Below are 27485 nucleotides of genomic sequence, written 5' to 3'. Positions count from 1 at the left end.
CAGAACTGCTCTGCAAGTGTCAGCCTAGATTTTGTGCTCAAGTCTCTGGAGTGGGACTTGAACCCTCGACTTTCTGACTCTGATGCAAAAGTGCTACCCACTGAGCCACAGTCCTTTAACAAAAAAAAAGATTGTCACACCTATATATCCATTAATGACGTACGTTTACAGGTGCTGAAAGTGCTCCATTTGTTGTCGCTCCTTTTTTTTATTGAAATCAGAACTGATTTTTACTGAACCGCTTTCTTGAAACAAAAGTGTCACTCTGAATATTGAAGGCAGTACAAAGGAAAGAGACAAATTCCACAACAAACATTTTATTGAGCACGCTTGTTTCTGCAGTCAAGTATATAATCAATAGTACAACTCACACAACAGCACTGCACCAGTAAACATAGTGTGAAATATTTTGTTATATAGGGCAGAAACAGCAAGGGCTCACTGCACAATGATTTGTTAGATGTAAGCACAGGTCCCAGATAGCAAAGAAAGACAGAAGAAAGAACTTGCATTTATTTAGCATCCTCAGGACATCCCAAAGCGCTTCACAGTACTTTTGAAGTGTAGTTACTGTTGCAGTAATGTAGGGAAACGCGGCAGCCAATTTGCACACAGCAAGGTCCTACAACCAGCAATGAAATAATGACCAGATAATCTGTTTTTTAGTGATGTTAGTTGAGGGATAAATACTGGCCAGGACACAGAGGAGAACTCCCCTGCTCTTCTTTGAATAAGCACCATGAGATTTTTTACATCCACATGAGAAGGCAGATGGGGCCTCGGTTTAACGTTTCATCCAAAAGATGGCACCTCCAACATTGCAGCACTCCCTCAGTAACTCCGATTCTGGGCCCTGTGCCCACGGTCACCAAAGCTTTAAGACTGGCAGCTGAGCCTTGCAATTTCTGCCTATATATATATATATATATATATATATATATATAAAAAGTGTATATACAGTACATAGTGAATAACCCTGTGATCTTCTGGGTAATAAAACAGCTTGCTAGTCACATGACACTGTCTTTCTTCAATACTTCAGTCATGAAAGCATGGAATGGTGCACAGTGCAGAAAGGACAACACTATCAACCACACCAGCTAAGCTTAATTTACATTGTAGGGTTATACTACTGGACTAACTACCCAGAGGTCATAAGTACAAATCCCATCACAGCACTTGGTCAAACTGAATTCAATAGAATCTGAGGGCTGGCATCAAGAGCAAGAAAAATGACCATGAAAAGGTGTTGGGTTGTAAAATCCCAACTGGTTCACTCAAATCCTTCAGGGAAAGAAACTTAGGAACAGGAGGAGGTCATTCAGCCCCTCGAGCTTGTTCCACCATTTAATTAGATCATGGCTGATCTGTATCTCAACTCCATTTACCTCCCTCGGTTCCATATAGATTAATACGCTTACCTATTAAAGATCTATCAACCTTCCACCCCTACCCCATCTGGCCTACATGTGACTCTTAAAAGCCACCATCTTTCCAGGGTAACAAGGGATTGGTAATAAATACAGTCTTGAGTGTCGCCCACACTGAGAAAGATATAGAACATTTAATTTATATTTGACCTTTTAAAATTCAACGACACAACATATATTATACCTATATATCGTAGTAAGATATCAGGAGTACACTAAAGGCTGGTTATAAATGATCAAAGGTCCGCATGGTGTCATCTGAGCCTCTGTAATTCACTTGGAGGAATCTATTATTTGGCATTTTCAACTACCCAGTTACAATTATGGTTTTGGATCACTGCTTATGTGTCACTATTACTGATACAATATGATTCAAAGGCATTTAGGATTCTATGAGCATAAAATATAATGTGATGTTGACCCCGATTCCTGACAGTAATCTGCTTTTTTTTTGCTGGGAAAATTATCTCCCATTTTGAATGGTTCACTGGTCTAACAGCAGCACATCAACGTCGGCTTGGGTACAAATTCCTTTTTAACACAGTCGCTGGCTGCATGATCAGCGCAATGAACCGACGGGGCCTGACATCCTGGCTGTAGGGTGTCCTAGTCGTGTGTCAAAGGCAATGAAATGTATGTAACTCGCGAGTCAATATCACACACACAGTCGCTGGGAAACATGAACGAACTATGACTAAGACAGTGTTGAAGCTCATCGACAAAATTGAATTAGAACCTGTGAGAAGCCAGTTGTTTGCCAGTGGCTGCTTGACACTAAATTGCAGGTTTGGCTCGCGCCCTCTATTGAGCGGATGGTAGAACAATACACACGGTTACGGTTCACGTTTATATTACAAAATGCTTTGTGCTTTATTCTAATGCAGACAGCAGTCATGAATCTTCATAAGGTGTTCACAGCTACTGGACTGTAGTTTGTGCTACTTTGACTCAGCTCTTCGTTCGGTCTGATTCCCATGATGTTCCATCCTTTTGCCGGTCACACCACCAGGTAGGTCCAATCACTCGCAGTTCTCCCGTACTGTCAAAGATATTTTAATCCTATTAGCATACACCATGAATCAAACTGCACACACGTATCAAGTGCATGAATTGCCAAGAAAAGGAAACACATTACAATTATCTGCACATTACTGCTCCGATATTCTTTTATTGTGTTACGAGCATTTATTTTCCTATCTCGTGGTAATAACCTTAAATTACTCCTCTCTGGTTTTTAAATATTGTTTTCCAAAATGTACGTTATCTTTTGCATCTCGATTGCACTAGCGTGGCTGATCTTGTACAACAATTGTCACCTAATTTAGGCAAATGCTTCAGTGCAGTACTCGGGGGAGTGCTGCACTGTCAGAAGGGGCCATCTTTCGGATGAGGCGTTAAACCCGTCTGCCCTCTCAGGTGAATGTAAAAGATCTCACTGTATTATTCGAAAAAGAGCGAGGGAGCTCTCCCCACTGTCCTGGCCAACATTTATCCCTCAACCAACATCACTAAAACAGTCATTTATCTCATTACTGTTTGTGGGATCTTGCTGTGCACAAATTGGCTGCTGCGTTTCCTACACTTCATAAGTATTTAATTGGCTATAAAGCGCTTTGGGGCGTCCTGAGGTCATGAAAGGCGCTGTATAAATACAAGTAAAAGAAAAATTAACGTGGAAACCACTAAAATGTGTTGCTATAGCTACGTGCTGTGTTATTTTAATGTCTCATGTCCAGGGCTCTGGACACTGATCCACAATCAGCTGATCTAATATCCGAGAACAGGGCACTGATATTTAGAGAGCTGGGTGAATTTTCCCGAGTTTATCAATGCCGGCGTGGGGCCTCGTACTTCAGCCGGGCAGATTAGCCAATTACGAGCGTGCTGCCCATGGAGTTTTGGACCATAATAAGCAGCACCCCAGGGATTTCCGTCCACAATAAGCAGCACCCCAGGGCTATCTGTCCACAATAAGCAGCACCCCAGGGCTATCTGTCCACAATAAGCAGCACCCCAGGGCTATCTGTCCACAATAAGCAGCACCCCAGGGCTATCTGTCCACAATAAGCAGCACCCCAGGGATTTCCATCCATAATAAGCAGCACCCCAGGGATTTCCATCCACAATAAGCAGCACCCCTGGGATTTCCGTCTATAATAAGCAGCACCCCAGGGATTTTCGTCCATAATAAGCAGCACCCCTGGGATTTCCCCGTGACTGATGGCATAGCCTAAGGTGGCCTTTTAAATTTTAAAAGCCCCCTTGTACCCCAGTAACACCAATGTTCCTAGCACCATGTGTGCTACACGCAAATGGCAGGAATACATTGTATGATGTGTACCCCGTCACCTGAGTACACCTGCCTATATTAAGACAGTCGTATTCTGTGTCGCTAGCCTCAGTTAGAATACTGTGTCCAGTTTTGGTCTCCTCACATGGTGGGTGATATTGAAACTTTGGAAAGGGTGCAGAGAAGAGCAACAAGATTAATTCCCAGTTTAAAGCATCTCAGTTACCCAGATAGACTCAAATAGCTGGGACTCTACACTTTAGAGAAGTGTAGACCTAGAGGTGATTTGATCAAGGTTTATAAGATGATGAAGGGACTCGATTGTGTTCATTTAGACAGCTTGTTTCAACTGAATAGTTTAATGGGGAGCGGGGCAGGGGTCACAATCTCAAGTTATGTGAGGCCAGAACTAGGTTGGAATTCAGGAGGAGGTTCTTTTCCCAGGGAATAGTGGACCTGTGGAACAGGCTGCCAGCTCGTGTGGTGAACACTGATTTCCTGAATCCCTTCAGGCGAGAGCTGGACCTGTTTCTGGCTTGGGGTGATGATCACCTCATAAAGAGGTGGGTACCTTGTAACGTTAATCAGGGCCGGAGTGGTCTCCTGGACTAGTGTCGGTCGCCTAAGGAAGGGTCAGAGCGGAATTTTCCAGATTTTTTCCCTCTAATTGGCCTGGGTTTTTACCTGTTTTTTCACCTCTCCCAGGAAATCACATGGCTTCCGGGTGGGGTGGGGAGTCTATATATTTTGATGCGCAAGGCATCGCAGCTGCGTGGGACAGGCTGGAAGGACCAGAGGGTCTTTTCCTGTCAGTCATTGTCTGGGGGTGGGAGGGGCATGGAGAGCAGTCCCCGCTACCAGATTTCCCACCCCTGATCGCTAGGGTAACTGGTTAATCGCAGCGGTGAAAGCTCCCAATGCAGGAGGCATCATATGTGGTTACAGAATGGCTACAAACTCAATACACTGAATAGGACAGTGGAAAACAGTCTCGGCAACACTGACTGTGCCAGTCATCGGAGTGAAACCAAAATTTGTTTTATCTCTACTAATATGTGACTCGGATATGCCGGCCCTGAAGCTTGGTCCCTCTCCATGTCGGGAGTTCTGCTGAAAATTAATGTTTCAAGTGGAACCATTCTCTTCCAAATAATGATCGGCCTGCTGTGCACTTGCAGCATTTTCTGATTTTCCATCCCCAGCCCCCCCACCATTTGCAGCTTTTCTTTCTTCCTCTACAGTTTTTAACATTGTGCCTTTTTGTTGCAACGGCTGATGGGTTAACAGGGTACGTTTCTCTTCACAGGCACTATTTCGTCATTATAGTAATACCGTCTTCTTGCCTAGTTGAATCAAAGTACTAGCCTGACACTTTTAGTGGTCAAAAAATACATGAAAAATCAATAATCAATCCTGCTAGTAACAAGGCTCTTGAGCTGTTTCAAACTGTTCCCTTTATGATAACAACAGTGAATGCAGCACGCTGAATACTGGCAAAGCAGCTCTTTGGTTTGGTGAATTTTGCTGCCTGGTGTTGCACTTGTACAGTGAGTGATTGTCACTTTTTTGGCTTTCCACTGAGCTGTCTCCAGGACCTCACTATACAAGGATTTAAAACGCACAGCAGAATGTCTGTTTGCAAAGTATCCCTTCCTCCGGTAACATAAAATCACTCAACGGATTTTGAAATCAGATTTCCTTAGCCTAAAATGCAGCAAACACTCAGCCAACCTTACCAAGCATTCAATTTAGGCCCTTTTCTGTTATCTTCAAACAGGTCAGTAGGATTTAAATAATCCTCTTTCAAGGTCACTTTAATATTCCCATTCCCACAAATAATTCATCATGTGCAAACGCATTCTGAATTGTCTCCCCAGCAAAACCCATTATTGACCACAATACTTTGACACATGCCTTATGAAAAATGGTTGCTCCGATGAATATTTCTTCACATATTGTAATATGTCTCATGATACGTCAATGTTTCCTTTTAGGGGAGGCTGGATTGAATTTTTTTCTTTAGTAGGCTCTCATCTCTTTTTACTTGCTAATCTCACCCTTAGAACTGGATTCCTCTAATGTTACAATCAGATTAATAAAATACCTTTTGTCATTATCTCTGATACTCAATATCAACTTTTAGAACAAATATTCCCGCTTGCTCATTCCAACATTCTTTACCAACAACTTGCATTTATATAGCGCCTTTACCAACAACAACTTGCATTTATATAGCGCCTTTACCAACAACAACTTGCATTTATATAGTGCCTTTACCAACAACAACTTGCATTTCTATAGCGCCTTTACCAACAACTTGCATTTCTATAGCGCCTTTACCAACAACTTGCATTTCTATAGCGCCTTTACCAACAACAACTTGCATTTCTATAGCGCCTTTACCAACAACAACTTGCATTTCTATAGCGCCTTTACCAACAACTTGCATTTCTATAGCGCCTTTACCAACAACAACTTGCATTTCTATAGCACCTTTAACAACAACTTGCATTTATGTAGCGCCTTTAACAACAACAACTTGCATTATATTGTGCCTTTAACAACAACTTGCATTTATATTGCATCTTTACCAACAACTTGTATTTATATAGCACCTTTAACGCAGTAAAACGTCCAAAGGTGTTTCACAGGAGCGTTATCAAATAAAATTTGACACTGAGCCAAAGAAGGGGATATTAGGACAACTGATCAAAAGAGGTAGATTTTAAGGAGTGTCTTAAAAGGAGGAGAGTTGGAGAGGTTTAGGGAGGGAATTCCAGAGCTTAGGGCCTAAACGGCTAAAGGCACGGCCGTCAATGGTGGGGGCGAAGGAATGGGGGATGCACTAGAGGCCAGAGTTGGAGAGAAGCATACCAGACCATTTGCTTGACTTTAGCCTCACAGAAACTTAGTTACCAACAGTCTGCTTTCCCCATGCACTCAGCTTGTCCACAAGCCCCCCACACCCACCCCCCACCGTTCGCACTGATGGTGCGGGGCCAGAAAATCAGCTATTTTGGGGACTGGTGAACTCGACCCATAATGCACTGCAGCTCACCTATTCAGTGCGTGTCCGGTGTTTACCTGCAAGTTCAGAAGAGGTGAGGCGTGGTGCTGTGCTTTGGAAGAGCACCGACTACAGCTAGAGCCGTAGCAGCATGTTGAACTCAATCTGGTATGAAAAGGAAGGGACTCTTTCTACTGCTCTCACTCCGCATCGAAAACCAACAGGGTTTTCCATTATGCCATCAGAGGCCCCAATTTGTGGTCAGTTCATCTCTGCTGATGAACATGGCCATCACATTCTGGTCCCTACTGCAGGAAGAAAGGTGTATTGTAGAGGAGACTTTCTGCCAAGTTCCCTCACTGCCTCTGCAGAACAATATCTTACACTATGGTCTCCGTTCCTTGTTTTCAATTAGACTATTAATTGGTTGTGGCTGACAGTTCTTCAGTCCTTAGTATGGATGTTGCTGTTAAGGCAGGATTCCAGTTGTTAATGACTGTGTTCCGACTGGTACAGTCTAACATCCTAAGCCCAAGGACCATTCGGCCCTTCGTGCTTATGCCTGCACTTTGAAAGAGCTATCCAATTAGTCCCACTCCCCTGCTCTTTCCCCAGAGCCCTGCAAATTTTTCCTTTTCAAGTATTTATCCAATTCCCTTTTGAAAGTTACTATTGAATCTGCTTCCACCACCCTTTCAAGCAGTGCATTCCAGATCATAATGACTCGCTGCATAGAACAAATTCTCCTCATCTCCCCCACTGGTTCTTTTGCAAATTATCATAAATCTGTGTCCTCTGGTTACCGGCCCTCCTGCCAGTGGAAAAAGTTTCTCCCTATTTACTCTATCAAAACCCCTCATGATTTTGAGCATCTCTATGAAAACTCCCCTTAACCGTCACTGCTCATAGCAGAACAATCCCAGCTTCTCTAATCTCTCCACATAACTGAAGTCCCTCATCCATGGTATAATTCTAGTAAATCTTTTCTGCACCTTCTCCTAGGCTTTGACATCCTTCCTAAAGTGTGGTGCCCAGAATTTAACACAATACTCCAGTTGAGGCCTAACCAGTGTTTTATGAAGGTTTTGTATTCTATGCCTCTATTTATAAAGCCAAGGATCTCATCTGTTTTTTTAACAGCCTTCTCAACTTGTCCTGCCACCTTCAAAGATTTGTGTACGTACAACCCCTGGTCTCTCTGTTCCTGCACCCCATTTAAAATTGTACTTATGGGCCTTAGAATTTTTATTTAGCCCCTTTTTCTGTTCATTGTCTTCTCATTTCCTGATTTCTTTTCTGCCTGTCGGGAGCAAGAGCCACATCACTTGCAACTTGAGAAGTGGATAAGATTCTCTGTTAATTGCTTGGTCATGCTATGAAGTTCCCTAGATATCTGGGCAGGAGAAAACACTTTCTCTGGACATGGGGTGTGGGGACTCACTTACAAGAGTGGTGTGAAAGATGTGATATTGAGGATATCTAGAATAGAATAAAGGGTAAAGAAACCCCAACATGTAACAGTGGCATTGGTGGCAGGCAAGGTGATCTGGATGGTGAGGGAGACAAGTGGCCAGGGATGGTTATATCAGTGATTAGGACCTCATAAACCTCATGTGATGCTGAAATTGAGGAGTGGCCACTGAGGGCAAGGGAGGACAGGAGGGCTGAGGTATTAGAGGTTAGGAAGCGAGGGAATTAAGATGGAGTTGGAGTCACTGAGACTGGATAATTATTCAGGGCCCAAACTGAGGGGAGGGATGAGAAGGGAGGATAACTTGGCAAAGGAAGTAGGCATGGGATTTGGGAGGGCGGTCAACAACAAGGACTTGAAACGAACGATGGGAGAGATGGAGGAGGGTGAGGTGCTTGATTGAGGAGAAGGTGCCCAAGGAATAGGGGTAGGGCCCGAGGTGAGATTTATCAATGAAAGCCACCCCATCACTGCGACGGTTTGGGCATAGTACATGGAGAAAGAAGTAACCTGGCAGAGAGGGTAGAAGGTAAAAGGGAAGAAACCACAGTCCTAAGTCAAGTTTCCATCAAGGCCAGGTCGTCAAATGAAGGAACGATCCTTACAAAGTGGGCCATTCGAGCAGGTTAAAAAAAAATCCAAGATCTTCAAAAGTCCAATCGCGGCTTGGACAGATAGGTGGGCCACAATACAGCCAGGTGGGCCCCGCCTTCACCAGGTGGGCCCCGCCCTCACCAGGTGGGCCCCACTACAGCCAGGTGGGCCCCACTACAGCCAGGTGGGCCCCACTACAGCCAGGTGGGCCCCACTACAGCCAGGTGTTCCATGGTCATTCTACTGGCGTTACTCATACCGATCCTGTAATCTGAGAAGTGATACTAAACACTCACTTGTATGTTAGTAAGGGTTTCAAGGAATCGTTTTGCTAATTTCGGTCCATTTTCCATGGTTGGTATATGCAGATTCTGGAGGAAAAAACAGAGGGAGAAAACAAGACTGTAAAATTGTAACGCAGTCCCACACCACTTACTCTGTCCTCGCTCAGCGCGGGAAACCGTCTATATCGGGCAAACGGGGCTAACCATTTGCCATCACCACAGGCGTCAATTACAAAGCGCGCCACTTAAAACGTATTAAGCGCGCCGACTATATCGTGCCAGCCGGCACTTACCGGTTTAGAAGCTCCGCTGACTTCAGGCAAAGGCAGGTCTTCAAGGAGCTTCTATCAGCTGTTAGCAACTACAGGAGGCCCCGAGAAAGTGGAGACTTCAGGCAGCATCGAGAGTTATTTCATTGCTACAACCTATTGCGGTTTTACCGGCCACCGGCATGCAGTGGACAAATCGCAGGAGCATGAACCTGCCTGGTGTTTGCGGTGGTGGGGAGGCGGGGCCGGGAGTGTAGTTAAAAGAACCTTTCTGAGCTCGGGGGCTGCATTGCGTTTCTGGATGAACTGGAGCTTTGAGTCACTGTGGGGACTGTACAGCAATCAGTAGCTTCACTTCACCTTCTCTGGAGGGCAGCACGGTACAGACATTAAGGGGGTGAATTTCCATGGTGGGGGAGCGGATGGAGTGATCTTCCCATTTGTCTGGCATAACTGCATCGGAGGAGCCACAAAAACCTTCAGCAGATCGTCCATCAAAGTTACGGCCGACGGGGAGGACCCTTGACATTCAGCCCCGTTAGGTTCAGATTTTTGTCAATGAAGTTGGGAGGATGGATGTACAAGCCCGGGGGGGGGGGGGGGGGGGGGGGGGGCAGGAAGGGGCAAAACTTTTGGCACTGCACAAATGTAACCAGTTTCTGGGTTGGCTGCTGGGGGCGATCGCGTCACGTCCGCAACAGAATGCGCGTGTGCAGAAAAAGTCTCTCACTTGTGTCACGCCTTGTCGCATCTCCCAGAAATCTCGCAAAGAATGAATCACGGAGAATGACCAAACTTTGAAGCGGAGTGACTGCCGCTACCTGGGCGAGCGCTGCCGCCATTTTGTGGGCGGGCGCTGCCGCCATTTTGTGCGAGCCGCTCCGTGTGAGGGGTGCAATGGGAGGAAGCGACGTCGCACAGAGACCTTCTCCGCTACATCGTCTCCCGAGGGCAGGAGGCGCCGGGTGGAGTTTTCCGTTTCTGCACCGGTCGGCCTCGTGATTCTCCGAGCGTCCGGTCTCATGGGTGGAACGTCGCGAGCTGCTGCGGGACAGGAAACCGGGCCCATCGCCTGGGCTCGAGTATTTTTTTATTTAAAAAAGGACGGTGGGTTTGCAGAACAACCAGCTGGGGACAGATAATCCCACATCGCTCATTTGCATTAAATTACAAGCCCCGTGTGGATCATGGGTGAACATGGGGAACCCACAAAGGGAAAGCAGTTGCTCTGCCCCACAGTAGTATTTGCATTGAGCTCAGGCAAACAGGGAGAGAAACTGCAAATATCATTTTTATCACATAGAATTACATCGCATTTTACAGCAGAGAAACAGACCAGTCAGCCTAACTGGTCTATGCCGGTGTTTATGCTCCACACGAGCCTCCTCCCTCCCTACTTCATCTCACCCTATCAGCATATCCTACCCCTGACTCCCTCACGTATTTATCTAGCTTCCCCTTAAGTGCATCAAGTTATGTCTCCTCATATCCAATATGTTTTTTTTAAAGAATTAATCTAGTATTGGGTGTTGAAACTTTGTTTCCAGTGAATGACCCAATCCATGATCATTAATCAGGCCGCAAACTTTCAACAAATATTTGTAATGTTTCCATCTTGGCCCATTATGCTTCTCAGTCCGTCAGCTCCTTGTACAAAGGAGGGCCCACCGTCTGAAAGCCTCTCCCCGCCAGGAGTGCGTACCGGGGAAATCACAGGCACGCTTACCATTACTGCCGGAAACGGCGGAACGCACCCCAGAAATTCCCCCGGCACGTGCTCCTGGCGGCAGACACTCTGCGCCCAGAGTGGCATCCGGAACATCAGCCGCAGAGAGTCACCGTCCGTTTCTCACGAGGACCAGTGACAAAAGATTTACTCATTTAAAGAAGATATCTGCCAATCGAACAAGGTATTCTGCCAATCTAACAAGGTATTCTGCCATGTTTCTGTCACGTAGAATCTAGAGCGCAGAAACAGGCTATTCGGTCTAACCTATTTATGCCTGTGTTTATACCCCACGGAAGCCACCTCCCACTCTAATTGCCTCTCCCCACCCTGCCCATGTATCTCCCTATTCCGTTCTCCCTCATGTATGCATCAAGCCTCACCATAACTGCATCAATGCAATCTGCTTCAGTCACTCCATGTGGCATCTGTGGTCTTTGTACCATCGATATCTCCCTCAGTAGTTATCATACCTCATTACATTGCAATGACTACTCACGAGATGTTCTCCCACACTTATCTGCTCCGGTTCATTTCCTATTACCAGGTCTAACAGAACTTCCTCCCTTGTTGGGTTTCTTCCATATTGGGGTCAGAAAGGAGTCTCGTACACGGGTCCCCCATCTCCCCTGTCACTCCCTCTCCCTGCCAGTTTATTTGGAGGTAGTTGAAATCTCCCGAGCTGTATTTTCATATGGCGCGGATACTGCGGTTAATAAATCTGTCAGATTTGAGCTGAAGATATCTCATCGTTTACATAATTAGACATTTCGCACTCTCACCTCGCCCTTGTACAAGATATCGCCTACTGGGCACACGACACAAGCAGTTCCTGAACCAAATATCTCCTTGATCCGGTCCTCCTTCAGTGCACCGAGGAGATCTCTCATGGTGATAGATCGCTCCTCAACCCGGAATTGATTCTTTTTTTTTTGCAAAAACAAAAACATGAAAAGCAATCAGATCTCGTTCACCTATTTTTACATTATTACTAAACACTTTTTATTTATCACTGATGTAACACTGACAAGCATCGACAAGTCCACATTTGAATGGTTTATAATCAGCTGTTCAAAACGCATTTTTATAGAGACTGAGGCCTACCTAGGTCTCATCAAATATTTAACCCACAGAGCCACAAGATGTCAATAAATATGTCAGATTAAGTTGACTGTTCAGTCAGAAATAATAGATATCAATTCTCACGAATCAAGAAATATATTGTTGAGATTGAGATTCTGATGGGTTACATTAATATTTAAGGATCAAATCAAAATTAAACAAACAGAGAGATTGACAGACTACTTAATTAGGCGCATTAAGAGCACCTAATTAGCTGTTAGGGTTAGGTTAAAAAATCACTTGAACGTAGTAACGATAATGCTCTCTCGTTAAGTAATGTTCACTGACCCACTTGCGTGCAAGATCCAGAATGCTTTGCCTCACTACTCCAGGTAATATGACGCCATCTAGCGGTGGTGTAGCGAGCTCTTCCTCTAAGAGAACAGAACAGATTGTACTTAGCAAACGTACAGCAGGAAAGTTAATACACCTATTCAAGGATATGCACAAATATCCATTTGCAGGTGGTGTGCGAGCTGTACATTTTAATTTTAAGGCTCTTGCCGGCAGTGCATCTTTTATCACCACAGATTTCTTCTGTTTTCCTGCATGCACTTATCCATTTCATAGAATTGTACAGCACAGAAGGAGGCCCTTCGGCCCATTGTGCCAGTGCTGCCTCTCTGAACGAGCCATCCAATTAGGCCCATTCTCCCTGCTCTTCCCCTGCAATATTTTTCCTTTTCAAGTACTTATCCAATTCCCTTTTGAAAGTTACTAATAAATCTGCTTCCACCGCCCTTTCAGGCAGTGCATTCCAGATCATAACAACTCGCTGGGTAAAAAAAATTCTCCTCATCTCGCCTCGAGTTCTTTTGCCAATTATCTTAACTTATCACGATATTTAAAGGTGCACTGATAAAAATTAGCACCTTTTTTGTTGGCAGATCCTGTTTTCAGGAAGAAATCTCTGAGGTGTTTCAACTTGTACGTCTTAAGACTTCACCGATCAAAAACAAGCCCGAGGACAGCTACCACTGCAGCTCCTCATTCCTCGCATTAAACAATTCTTCCGTTATTTTTCCGCCCTCTCTTCGGATTATCGCATGTCAATATTTAAACACACAGAAACCAAAAGGGTGTAAGGGTTTCATTCACCACAGATGCTGTCTGACTTGCTGAGTATTTCCGGCATTTTCGGTCTTTATTCCAAAAGGGTGCAGGATGCTTTTAACAGCAGAAAAATATAGGGCTTGAATTATTAAGCTGGCAGTGTATCAACTTCCGATCGTTGCATCGTACCCTCACTCAAGCGAGCAGGGACGTAACCTTCTCCTAGGCCTCTGCGAATACCACTATGAATCCAGCTGCAAAGAGGTTCAGGGGAATGGCCCGGAGTGACTCACCCTTTGATTATTTTTCCCCTTCTCTCCTTGTGGGGAAGCCACCAGCATCTGCTCAACACCAATCGAAGGACACTGTCGAAATCGGAAACTTAGAAAGTGTCAGCCATGGCTCAGTGGTAGCACTCGCGCCTCTGAGTCGGAAGGCTGTGGGCTCAAGCCCCACTCCAGAGACTTGCGCACACAGTCCAGGCCAACAGTGCCAGTACTGAGGGAGTGCTGCACTGTCGGAGGTGCTGTCTTTTGGATGAGACGTTAAACTGAGGCCTCGTCTGCTCGCTCAGGGCCGCTATTTCAAAGAAGAGCAGGAGTGTTCTCCCCGGTGTCCTGGCCAATATTTATCCTTCAACTAACACCTAAAACATTTGATCATTTATTTCATTGCTGATTGTGGGAGCTTGCTGTACACAAATTAGCTGCCACATCTCCGACATTTCCACAAGTAACGCACCACCAGTAATTTATAGGCTCATATAGGAATCCAGAAAGAAAGAATGAATTTGCATTTATATAGCGCCTTTCATGTACTCAGGACGTCCCAAAGTTTTTCACAACCAACGAAGTACTTTTGAAGTGTTGAAATGTAGGGAAACAGGGCAACCAATTTGCGCACAGCAAGGTCCCACAAACAGCAACGAGATAAATGACCAGATAATCTGTTTTTTAGTGAAGTTGGTGAGGGATAACTATTAGCCAGGACATCGGGGAGAGCTCCCCTGCTCTTCTTCGAATATTGCGTGGGATCTTTTACGTCCACCTGAGAGGGTAGACACTTTAACATCACATCTGAAAGACCGCACCTCTGACAGTGCTGCACTCCCTCAGTACTGCACTGAAGAGTCGAATCTTTGAAGTAGGACTTGAGCCCATGACCTTTTGACTCAGAAGTGAGAGTGCTACCATTGAGTGCAACATGATGGAACATTAATACATGGGACCACTTTCCTACCCTCCGTGCCTAATTCTTAGCCCAATTGCTTTTCAAGATTTAGTTAAGTAATTGTTCCACTAAATAGTTCTGTGAGAGGGAGAATTGTTGTTAAACGGCCTGATAAGATTAAGGCTCATTTCCACTGCCTCCTGCACTAATCATTGTGTCACAAGGAGCTCCTGGAAACTCAAACCAGGAGTGCGATTCCAAGCAATCTACCAATGGTGCTTTCACATCGGCACTTCTTTAAGAACAAAAGACTTGCATTTATATAGCGCCTTTCATGACCTCAGGATACCCCAATGCGTTTTACAGCCAATGAAGTGCAATCACTGTTTGTAGGAAACACGGCAGCCAATTTGCACACAGCAAGATCCCACAATCAGCAATGAACACATCATCTGTTTTAGGGATAAATGTTGGTCAGGACACCGGGGAGAACGCCCCTATTTTTTTGTCGAATAGTACTGTGGGATTTTTTACGTCCACCTGAGAGGGCAGATAGAGCCTCAGTTTAACATCTCATCAGGGAGACAGCATCTCCGACAGCGCAGCACCCCCTCAGTACTGCACTGAAGTGTTAGCATGGATTACGTACTCAAGCCTCCAGAGTGGGACTTGAACCCTCAACTGTCTGAGTCAGAGGCCAGAGTGCTACCAGCAAGCCACTGCTGACACCTTTAGCCAGTTCGCATCACAGCAGCATGCCGTGTTTCCACTGCTAAAACAAGCTGCTTTATCCGACCATTTTTGCAGGGTCTGCATTTCTGCCCTCAGGATAAGGGGGCAGGTCTTGGCCGTGTAAACACAGAGCGGGCGCACAGATACCACTGTCCCATGGCAGATAAATCGGGTAAACTGTGGTCACTGGTCAGCGAGTCAGGAACTAGAGGGCAGAGATTTAAGATCATCACCGAACGAACAAAGGGAGACATTAAGCGATTAGGAGAATATTTTTGTTAACACACAGAGGGTTGTTGGGACATGGAATTCCCAACCACGAACAGCAGTGGAAGCAGAATCCTGAATAGCTTTCAAAAAGGAAGTGAATAAATATTTGAAAACGAAGAAGTTTAATAGGGTCTGGGGAAGGGACAGAGGGCCTAGTAGAGAACTCTTTCGGAGGGCTGACACAAGTGCGATGGGCTGAATGGCTGCCTTGCATGCTGTAAAATTCTATAATTCTATGAATGAAACAAGCGCCAGTGTGACGGTGTCTTCAAAGCAGTCATCACAACTATCGTTATTATACAATTATCTATCGGTGTTTTTACCCAGATACTTTCTTCACTGTTAATTACTGTCAATGATTCAGCCCATCTTAACACACAAGGAAAATTATAGCTTTAGGATGTAAAAGTGACAATACTTTTCCTCGATTTGTTTTAGAATTTGTTTTAGAAGACAAAAAAAATAGTACCATAATAACATGGTTCAGCACAGAGGGAGGCCATTCGGCCAATCGTGCCTGTGCCGGCTCTTTGAAACAGCTATCCAATTAGTCCCACTTCACTGCTCTTTCCCTGTAGCCCTGTAAATTTTTTCCCTTCAAGTATTTAACCAATTCCCCTTTGAAAGTTATTATTGAATCTACTTCTAACAGTCTTTCAGGCAGCGCATTCCAGATCATAACAACTCGCTGTGTAAAAAAATGTTTCCTTTGTCACCTCTGCTTCTTTTGCCAATCACCTTAAATCTGTGTGCTCTGGTTACCGACCGTTCTGCCACTGGAAGCAGTTCTTCCTTATTCATTCTATCAAAACCGTTCATGATTTTGAACACCTCTATTAAATCTCCCCTTAACCATCTCTGCTCTAAGGAGGACAACCCCAGCTTCTCCAGTCTAGCCACGTAACTGAAGTCCCTCATCCCTGGTTTCATTCTAGTAAATCTCTTCTTCACCCTCTCTAAGGCCTTGACATCCTTCCGAAAGTGTGGTGCCCAGAATTGAACACAATACTCCAGCTGAGGCCTAACCAGTGTTTTATAAAGGTTTAGCGTAACTTCCTTGCTTTTGTACTCTATGCTTCTATTTATAAAGCCCAGGATCCCATATGCTTTTTTAACAGCTTTATCAACTTGTCCTGCCACCTTCAAAGATTTGTGTACATACACCCCCAGGTCTCTTTGTTCCTGCACCCCCTTTAAAATTGTTCCATTTAGTTTATATTGCCTCTCCTCATTCTTCCTACCAAAATGCATCACTTCACACTTCTCTGCATTAAATTTCATCTGCCATGTATCTGCCCATTTCACCAGTCTGTCTCTGTCCTCCTGAAGTCTGTTACTATCCTCCACATTGTTTACTATATTCTTGAGTTTCGTATCATCTGCAAACTTTGAAATTATACCTTCTATACCCAAGTTCAGGTCATTAATATATATTAAAAACAGCAGTGGTCCTAATACTGATTCCTGGGGAACACCACTGTATCCTTCCCTCCAGTCTGAAAAACAACCATTCACCACTACTCTCTGCTTTCTGTCCCCTAGCCAATTTTGTATCCATGCTGCCACTGTCCCTTTAACCCCATGGGTTTTAATTTTGCTAACAAATCTATTATGTGGTACTTTATCAAATGCCTTTTGAAAGTCCATATACACAACATCAACTGCACTGCCCTCATCGACCCTCTCCGTTACTTCATCAAAGAACTCAATCAAGTTAATCAAACACTATTTTCCTCGAAGAAATCTGTGCTGACTTTCATTTATTAGGCGATATTTTTCCAAGTGCCAATTAATTATGTCCCAGATTATTGTCTCCTATTTTTGTCCCAGATTAAAGTTTCCCCACCACTGATGTTAGGCTGACTGGCCTGTAATTGCCGGGCTTATCCCTCTCCCCTTTTTTGAACAGGGGTGTAACATTTGCAATCCTCCAGTCATCTGGTACCACTCTCATATCTAAGGAGGATTGGAAGATTGTGGCCAGAGCCTCTGCAATTTCCACCCTTACTTCCCTCAGTAACCTAGGATGCATCCCATCCGGACCGGGTGACTTTTCTACATTGCGTACTGCCAACCTTTTCAGTACCTCCTCTTCATCTATTTTTATCCTATCCAATATCACTGATATCTCCTCCTTTACTGCTACATTGGCAGCATCCTCTTCTCTAGTGAAGACTGACGCAAAGTACTCATTTAGTACCTCAGCCATTCCCTCTGCCTCCACAAGAAGATTTCCTTTTCTGCCCAAATTGGCCCCACCCTTCCTTTGACTATTTATATGTTTATAAATGACTTTTGGGTTCCCTTTTGTGTTAGCTGCTAATCTATTCTCATACTCTTTCTTTGCCTCTCTTATTTCCTTCTTTAGATCACCTCTGCATTTTCTGTATTCAGCTTGGTTCTTCACTGTATTATGAACCTTACATTTATCATGAGCCTCCTTTTTCTGTTTAATTTTAATGCCTATATCTTTAGTCATCCAGTGAGCTCTAGTTTTGGATGCCGTTCCTTTCCCCCTCATGTGAATGTATCTATTCTGTGCCCAAACCATCTCCTCCTTGAAATTAGCTCTCCTCCAGTTAAGTATTTTTATGCTTGATTGTTCCTTGTCCTTTTCCATAACTATTCTAAACCTAATGATATTCTGATCACTGTTCCCCAAATGCTCCCCCACTGAAAACTTGCCTCACTTCATTCCCCAGAACTAGATCCAGCACTGCTTCATTCCTCGTTGGGCTGGAAATGGTGCAGGAGGGAGGGCCTCAGATTTCAGGGGCATTGGGACCAGTTCTGGGGCAGGAGGGATCTGTTCAAGATGGACGGATTGCACCTCAACAGAGATGGGACCAATGTCCTCGCGGGGAGGTTAACTAGTGCTGTGGGGGAGGGTTTAAACTAATTTGCCAGGGCACCAGGATGAAACATTAGAGAGGAGAACCAAGGTGCACAGAGGACTGGGAGAGACAAAGAGCACTAGAGTAAAGAATAGTTTAGAAATAGCAGGGATCAGACAGGGAGCAAATGCAAAGCAGTCTAGAAATTGATCAAGAAAGTTCTCTTGAACACATTTCAGGAATTCCTCCCCCTCTTTGCCCTTTACACTGTTACTATCCCAGTTTATATTGGGATAATTGAAGTCCCCCATTATCACTACTTTATAGTTCTTGCAGCTTTCTGTAATTTGTCCTCTATCTCCTTCCCACTTTTTGGTGGCTATAATATATACCCAGTAGAGTAATAGCTCATCTGTTGTTCCTTAACTCTATCCAAATAGATTCTGTCTTTGACCCCTCAACTACATCATCCCTTTCCAGTGCTATAATAGTTTCTTTGATCAATACTGCCACCCCCCTTCTTTCTTTCCTTCACTATCTTTCCTGAATACCTTGTAGCCAGGAATATTACGTACCCAATCCTCCCCTTCTTTGAGCCAGGTCTCTGTTATTGCCACTATATCATAGTCCCATGTGGCAACTTGAGCCTGCAGCTCACCAACCTTATTCACCACACTACATGCATTTACGCACATGTACTCCAATCTCATCTTAGACTGCCTCGCATTTGCTCCCTGTCTGATCCCTCCTATTTCTGAACTATTCTTTACACTAGTGCTATTTGTCTCTCTCAGTCCTCTGTGCACCTTGGTTCTCCTCTCTAATGTTTCATCCTGGTGCCCATCCCCCTGGCAAATTAGTTTAAACCCTCCCCCACAGCACTAGTTAAACTCCCCGCGAGGACATTGGTCCCAGCCCTGTTGAGGTGCAACCCGTCCATCTTGAACAGATCCCTCCTGCCCCAGAACTGGTCCCAATGTCCCAGGAATCTGAAGCCCTCCCTCCTGCACCATTTCTCCAGCCACACATTAACCTGTCTTATCCTACTATTCCTAGATTCATTCCTATGTTCACGTTTAAGTAGTTTTAATTCAAATTGCACAATAAGTCTTTTTTTTTTTGTGTCCTCTCTTCCATTTTTGGGGGAGTCCAAAACTAGGGGCCATAAATATAAGATAGTCACTAATAAATCCAGGAGATACTCAGAGAGTGAGAATGTGGAACTCGCTGTCACATGGAGCAGTGAAGGCATTTGCATTTAAGGGGAAGCTAGATAAGTACATGAGGGAGAAAGGAATAGAAGGGTATGCTGATAGGGTGAGATGAAGAGGGGTGGGAGGAGGCTCGTGTGGAGCATAAACGCCGGCATAGACCAGTTGGGCCGAATGGCCTGTTTCTGTGCTGTAAATTCTATGTAATTTTGCTAAAAACACATAAGGATTAAGTCTGAACTTTCCCTTTAATAGTTGGAATGAGTAATTATGAGGATAAATATGGTTGTGGGTTCTTTTCAGAATCGAATCCCAGAATACTACGGCCCTTGGATGGTGCTGCTATGTATTCAGATTTTGATGGATAGATGCTTAAAATGTGCAGATCCTAAAAGGATTATTCCAGAGATAACTTTCATGGCGCTAAGGGACAACATATTGTAAAGCTAGTTGAGTGGGTTATAATAAGTACTAAATAAGATACACTTGTTTTCCCATAAGGGACAATAACACTTTCAGTTTATTCGGGTTTCAATTAAGATGTATTTAATCTCTGCCGGGACTACGGATGGTTGAACACAGATATCTGCCCTTTTTTTCTATTCTGCTGTGTGTGTAGCAGCCAGTTGCCCTTTTAATGGACAATACAAGCTGTACTGAACAGATCCAAAGTAAAATGTCATTGACATCCCCTGCCATGTTCGGTGATAGAATACCTTTATAAAAATGCCACGCACCGACAACAAGAACAACAACAATTTGCATTTATATAGCACCTTTAATGAAATAAGACGTCCCTAGGCGCTTCTCAGCAGTGTTATCAGACAAAGTTTGACACTGAGCCACATAAAGAGATATTAGGACAGGTGAGCAAAAGCTTGGTCAAAGAGGTAAATTTTATGGAGCATCTTAAAGGAGAGAGAGAGCGAGAGAGAGGCGGGTGGGGGGTGCGGAGAGGTTTTAGGGAGGGAATTCCAGAGCTTGGGGCCTAGGCAGCTGAAGGAACGGCCGTCAATGGAGGGGTGAAGGAAATCAGGGTTCTACAAGAGGCCAGAACTGGAGGAATGCAGAGTTGTCGGAGGGCTGTAGGGCTGCAGGAGGTTACAGAGATAGGGAGGGGCGAGGCCATAGAGAGATTTGAAAACAAGAGTGAGAATTTTAAATTTGAGGCATCGCTGAATGTAGGTCAGCCAGCATAGGGGTGATGGGTGAACTGGACTTGGTGCAAGTTAGGATACAGGTAACAGAGTTTTGGATGAGCTGAAGTTTACGTAGGGTGCAAGGTGGGAGGCCGGCCAGGATAACATTGGAATAGTCAAGTCTAGAGGTAACAAAGGCATGGATGAGTGTTTCAGCAGCAGGTGGGCTGAGGCAGGGGTGGAGACAGGCGATATTATGGAGATGGAAGTAGTCGGTCTTGGTGATGGAACGGATTTGTGGTTGGAAGCTCAGCTCAGGGTCAAATAGGATGCCAAGGTTACAAACAGTCTGGACCAGCCTCAGACAGTGGCCAGGGAGGGGGATGGAATCAATGGTTAGGGAACTGAGTTTGTGGTGGGGATCAAAGATGATGGCTTCAGTTAAAAATTTGAATCCAACTACAATCATATAGAATTACACAGAAACATGCCAGTGTTTATGCTCCACATAAGCCTCCTCTCTCCCTACTTCATCTAACCCCTTCAGTATATCCTTCTATTCCTTTCTCTCTCTTGTGTTTATCTAGCTTCCCCTTAAATGCATCTATGCTAGTCGCCTCAACTACTCCTTGTCATAGCGAGTTCCACATTCCAACCACTCTTTGGGTAAAGAAGTTTCTCCTGAATTCCCCATTAAATTTATTACTGACTATCTTATATTTATGGCCCCTAGTTCTGGTCTCCCCTGAAAGTGGAAACATCTTCTCCATGTCTACCCTATCAAACCCTTTCATAATCTTAAAGACCTCTATCAGGTCAACCCTCAGTCTTCTCTTTTCTAGAGAAAAGAGCCTCAGCCTGTTCAATCTTTCCTGATAGGTATAATCTCTCAGTTCTGTTATCATCCTAGTAAATCTTTTTTGCACCTGCTCCAGTGCCTCTATATCCTTTTTATAATATGGAGGCCAGAACTGCTCACAGTACTCCAAGTGTGGTCTAACCAAGGTTCTATACAAGTTTAACATAACTTCTCTGCTTTACAATTCTATCCCTCTAGAAATGAACCCTCATGCTTAGTTTGCTTTTTTTTGTGGCCTTATTAACTTTTAGTGATGTGTATCTGCATCCCAAGATCCCTCTGCTCCTCTATCCCATTTAGACCCTTATTATCCAAGCAGTATGTGGTCCCCTTATTCTTCCTACCAAAATCTAACACCTCACACTTGTCTATATTGAAATTCATTTGCCTATTACATGCCCATTCTGCAAGTTTATTAATGTTTTCCTGTATTTTGTCGCAGTCCTCCTAAGTATATTAACTATACCCTCCCCATTTTTGTGCCATCCGTAAATTTTGAAATTGTACTTCCCATTCTCGAGTCCAAATCATTTATGTAAATGGTGAACAATTGTGGTCCCAGCACCGATCCTTGTGGATCACCAATTCCCAGCTTTTGCCAGTCTGAGTAATTACCTTTAACCCTTACTCTCTGTTTTCTGTTTTGTAGCCAGCTTGCTATCCATTCTGCTACTTGTCCCCTGACTCCACATGCTCTGACCTTAGTCATGAGTCTACCATGCGGTACCTTATTGAAAATTCAATATATTACAAGGTAGCAGCAACAGCAATGTTGTCACAGTCTGCCATTTTTCTTCAGAGAGTTCAAGAGACACTAAAATAATGAGTGAACTTTCCCATCATGTGGCACGTTGGTATGGGTGCTGTATCACTGTGCGCTGCACTACCCCTCCGCACTATTGGAGCTATATTAGTCAGGTGTGTGACTAACCATCATAAAACCCAACAGAATATCATGCAGCAGCTCCAGGACTTCACATTATCTTGTCTCACCTTCCCTCACAGTGCACCTCAAAATAGGAAAGCTACAGGAAATGGGGGAATAAATCTATTTACTTATCCTAAGGCAAACATCATTTCTGCATTTATTTCATTGCTAGTTGTGGGACCTTGCTGTGCGCAAATCGGCTGCCATGGTTCCTACATTACAACAGTGACTGCACTTCAACAGAAGTACTTCATTGGCTGTAAAGCGCGTTGGGATGTCCTCAGGTCGTGAAAGGCGCTATATAAACGCAAGTTCTTTCTTTCATTGATAAAACACACACTGTTAATTAAGCTACAGAACGCAGTCTGCTAACAGAGATGGAGCATAGCATTAATCTCTGTAATACCGTAACTAGGTAGAGGCTTTCCACTGTGAGGTAATTACTTGCTCATCTTACGTCCCTTATCAATTCAGCTTGGATGATTTTCACTAAGATCTTTGCAGCCAGATTTGAGACTATATTACCGCATTTGACAGGGGAGGATCAAGTGGGTTTTATTAAAGGCACAGCCACAAGGGATAATTTAAAGAAGAACGGTTGATTTTGTAATGAAATGGAGAAAAACAACTCGGGCAGCTCCCTCAACGCTTCATAGGATTAAACTGACTTTTATTTACTTTATGATACCTTAGCTTTGGGAACAAAATTTACGAATGCACTGCAGGAAATACACCAAAGACAACCAGCAGTTGGCAAAGAATGGCTTTCATTGTGAGAACCTCCTCTGAATAAAGAGATCCGGCAAACCCCATCTCCTTTACTATGTATAACTGTTCAGGAAACACTTTATATTATTTTTTAAATATCCTGCGGTCTCATTTATTTAACTATATGTCAGTTTATGTTAGGTAAGGGTATTGAGGCATAAGGAGCAAAGGCAGGTAAATGGGGTTGAGGTACATGATCTAATTGAATGGTGGAGCAGGCTCGAGGGGCTGAATGGCCTACTCCTGTTCCTAATATACTTTCAAGATATTAGTTTAATTGATTCAAGGTAGAGTTTCAGGCTATTTTAATATTTCATTTGATGTCTCTTTATTATCTTCTTTCCTTTCCATTAGGTTTCTCTGTGCCATGCATCTATCCTCAATGGATGGCCCACAGGTAACCTGCTGGCATGCCAGCTCTGTGCCAATGCCACGCTGCCTTCACCTCAAAAGGAAGTCTCCAGAGGTGGCCTGGTGGGACACTCCTTCCAATTTCCCTTTACCATGGGAAACATCTACGCACCAATTGGTAGCACTCCAGAGATTGAGTCACACTGTGTGAGCAGTTCAAGCCATAAGGCACCAGGCTACACCAGTATTAAGGTGTCAGCTGTGCCTCAGTTGGTAGCACTCTCGCCTCTGAGGCAGAAGGTTGTGGGTTCAAGTCCCACTCTGGACACTTGAACATATAATAGTCCCAGTGCAGTACTGAGGGAGTGCTGTGCTGTCTTTTGGATTCGACGTTAAGAGGACAAATGGGGTGTCAGTTTAAGTGGATAAAAAAGATCCCATGGTATTATTTCAAAGCAAGATCAGGGGAGTTCTCCCTAGTGTCCTGGCTAATATTGATTCCTCAAGCAACACCACTAAAACAGATAAGTTGCTCTTTGTGGGATCTTGTTGTTGGCTGCTGCGTTTCCTACATTACAACATGGACTACACTTCAAGAAGTGCTTCATTGGCTGTAAAGCACTTTGGGACATCGTGAGGTCATGAAAGGTGCTATATAAATGCAAGTCTTTTTTTCTTTTCTTCAAAGGAAATGTTTTTCAGAAGGATATTATTTCTTTTAATTTTCAAAATGCTTTCTAAGTGAGATTAAAGACATAAATAACAATATTCCCACATATTAATAAGGGAATTATCCCTTACGGATTCCCATTATTTGTAGCAGGAATGCGTAACCAATGTTGGATACATTGGGTGTAATTTGAATTCTGCACTTCAATAAATCACAAGTAGGGAGTAATCTCTTTCAATAAGAAAGCCTCCTTTTCTCTCTTTGGGGAAGGATGAATATAATAACAGTGCCAATTGTTCCTAAATCCAATTACCTATTCGCTGGGAGCCCTCCCACACTTCCTAACCCCATTTGTGTAAAGATTAATGGCCTGAACCATCCATTCTTGTTGCACAGTTCCTACGCCTACACTCTGAGGCTAAGGAGCTGCAGTAAGGAACTTGATTGGGACTGCCTAGTCCAAAACTGTACTGTTTATACTTGCTTCTCTCTCATCAGCAACAAGAGCTCGTCATGAACAGAAGAAGTGTGGCTGCCTGATGCCTCGCAATGACATCTCATTGGAGAGGCTTGTTCATTTACCAACAACTGGGACCCATTCATGAGGAAATGAGCTTGGTGAGTGGAGCTGCATTCAGCAGCATCAATGGAATGACCTTTCCTTCCTCTTGGGTTTAATAGCCTCTCATGCTATTGTGTTACAAGAAATTTTCAACGATAGTTTTTGTAAGCAGCTCCCTCAGTTTTCCAAGGTGCACTCCATGGGAATGCTGTTCCTCACAGGGAGTGCCATATCTCAAATATGTACAATATACATTCATAGAATTACACAGAATTTACAGCACAGAAACAGGCCATTCGGCCCAACTGGTCTATGCTGGCGTTTATGCTCCACACAAGCCTCCTCCCACTTTATTTACTTCATCTCATCCTATCAATATATCCTTCTATTCTTTTCTCCCTCATGTACTTATCTGGCTTCACCTTAAATGTATCTAAGGCATTCACCTCAACCACTCCATACATCTATCTATTATTAAATATCTTGCGTAGGATGTGCACTTCTTGTCCTTACTTCCTGTTATCACAATTTTTGGTCACACTTTTGTATCAACATTTACATTGTAAATTGCTATGTCAACATTTCCCATTCAGTTTTGCTATGTCAACTGTCACAACGAAGCACAGGCTTTAGCCACTAGGGGACTCTGTGCAGCAAAGTCCCAAAGTTTTTTTTTTAAACCGACTCAGATGCCATCTTGTAAATATAAAAGATTGCATATAGTGACACCACAAGTCCCCGGCCAGAATGGAGGTGATTGGGTATTCCCCTGTCAATTACACTGCTGTAAGTAACTAGGATTGATTTTACGCACATAATTTGTATTATGTAACTATCCTCATCAATTTGTATTATTTAACAATCCTCCAGTCACTGCATTTCCCTGGAGAAATAATCCTGCTGTACTCAGGAGACTGATTGCTGTAGATTCAGTCATGTGTTCGGCCGTAAGTCCTACCCCCCCTCAAACTCGTTTGCTGTCAACAGTGGTGTCTATGTTCACTTTGTATATCAAAAGACTTATCTTTGTCTATGGGCAATGCTAGGGGGCAATTTACTAATACTTACATTTCTTAGGTAATTGTGAATGTGTGTGCATGTATATTCTTCACTGAAATCAATATAAGACACCAAAAATTATAAGTTTCGTATCAATTTTCTTTTTGTATGCAAAGGGACCCCCACTGGTGAAAGGTGCCTTACCCTCCTACCCCATTATTCCATTTTTATATATATTCAGTCAATGTATTAATCAGAAAAAGCAAAAAATAAACAATACAAAAGGAACTGAGTTCAGTTTCTATATCACTGTACCTCCTTGTTCGTTTATCCAGTAAAGAAACAGGTTCATGGTCCCAACCTCCGTTATCTCGTGCTCATCTCCATAGAGCCATAAAACCTGTTGACAACCTACAGCCTTGGCTTCTTGTTGTACATAAATCGATGCTCCATAATTTCTAAAGCGAGAGAGGATAAAGAGTCATGATCCTGCTTTATTTCTTTAAAGCTGTTTTTCCCTGCCTAATGGTGGGTTAAAACAAAAAGCCCCAGTTTGAACCAGTCGCCAATCTCATGGTTGCTCCAGCCCTTTGGTGCTGGCACAACTGAGTTGGCAGTCGGGAGGGGCAAGACATGACTACAGGTGGTGAGTCTAGCCCCTCTCCGTATGTGCAACAGGCTCCTGGTGCCTGGACGACAGACCCTGGGAGTCAAGCCCAGCAATCAGCAAAGCTGCAGGATAGGTTGGTAAAGGAGCCAAGGAAATAGTGACAATAGTGTCTCAACGTGAAAAGAACCCATGCAACTACACGTCAGCCTGGTTCAGTGGTTGCACTCCTGCTTCTGGGTCAGAACAAAGGAACAGTTTCAGGCAGGAGACCCACGGTCCATCTAGCCCACCTATTCACAGTATCCCCTTGGTGCATTTCTAGAATTACGTAGAATCCACTGCACAGAAGCAGGCCATTTGGCCAAACTGGTCCATGAAAAAAGACTTGCATTTATATCGCATCTTTCATGACCTCAGGACGTTCCAAAGTGCTTTACAGCCAATTAAGTATTTTTGAAGTGTAGTCACTGTTGTAATGTAGGAAATGCGGCAGCCAATTTGCACACAGCAAGCTCCCACAAACATCAATGAGATAATGACTAGCCAATCAGTTTTAGGTGCTGTTAACAGATAAATATTGGCCAGGACACCGGGGAGAACTCTCCTGCTCTTCTAATAGTGCCATAGGATCTTTCACACCCACTTGAGAGGGCAGACAGGGCCTCGGTTTAACGTCTCTTCTGAAAGACAGCACCGCCAACAATACAGCACTCCCTCAGTACTGCATTCAAATGTCAACCTAGATTCTATACTCAAGTCTCTGGAGTGGGACTTGAACCTACAACCTTCTGACAGAGGTGAAAGTGATACTACTGAATCAAAGCTGACAGCTCAACTCGATGCTGATGTTTATACTCCAGACGAGCCTCCTATTCTAATGACTTCTTCCCATCCTGCCCCCATATCCCGCTAATGCCTTCTTTTTTAGAAGAAGAAATCAGTCACTTGATCACAAGTGAACTGACTTATTGTTGATGGTAAATGGCAACAAAAGACTTTTATACGGCATATTTCATATAAAAAAAGTGTCCCAGATAACTTTTTTTTTCATTCTTGTGATGTGGGCAACATCTGGCAAGGCCGGCATTTATTGCCCATTCCTAGTTGCCCTTGAGAAGGTGGTGGTGAGCCACCTT

General features: G+C 43.9%; 1 protein-coding gene across 1 annotated transcript in view; it reads right to left on the bottom strand.

Moving 5' to 3' along the window:
- Nucleotides 1–301: 301 nt before the first annotated feature.
- bcat1 (branched chain amino-acid transaminase 1, cytosolic) overlaps nt 302–27485 on the bottom strand; it is a 60617-nt gene continuing 33433 nt past the window's right edge. Inside the window, exons 7-11 of the mRNA XM_068004703.1 lie at nt 26055–26197; nt 12482–12567; nt 11854–11994; nt 9089–9163; nt 302–2469 (exon numbers count right to left, since the gene is read on the bottom strand). Of these exons, the coding sequence (XP_067860804.1) occupies nt 2428–2469; nt 9089–9163; nt 11854–11994; nt 12482–12567; nt 26055–26197 (487 nt within the window). The 3' untranslated portion in view covers nt 302–2427. The remainder of the gene's footprint in view (nt 2470–9088; nt 9164–11853; nt 11995–12481; nt 12568–26054; nt 26198–27485) is intronic.

The sequence above is a fragment of the Heptranchias perlo genome, chromosome 24, assembly GCF_035084215.1.
Source record: "Heptranchias perlo isolate sHepPer1 chromosome 24, sHepPer1.hap1, whole genome shotgun sequence".
NCBI lineage: Eukaryota > Metazoa > Chordata > Chondrichthyes > Hexanchiformes > Hexanchidae > Heptranchias > Heptranchias perlo.
The sequence above is the reverse complement of the archived record's forward strand: the minus strand, read 5'-3'. Positions and strand labels throughout refer to the sequence as shown.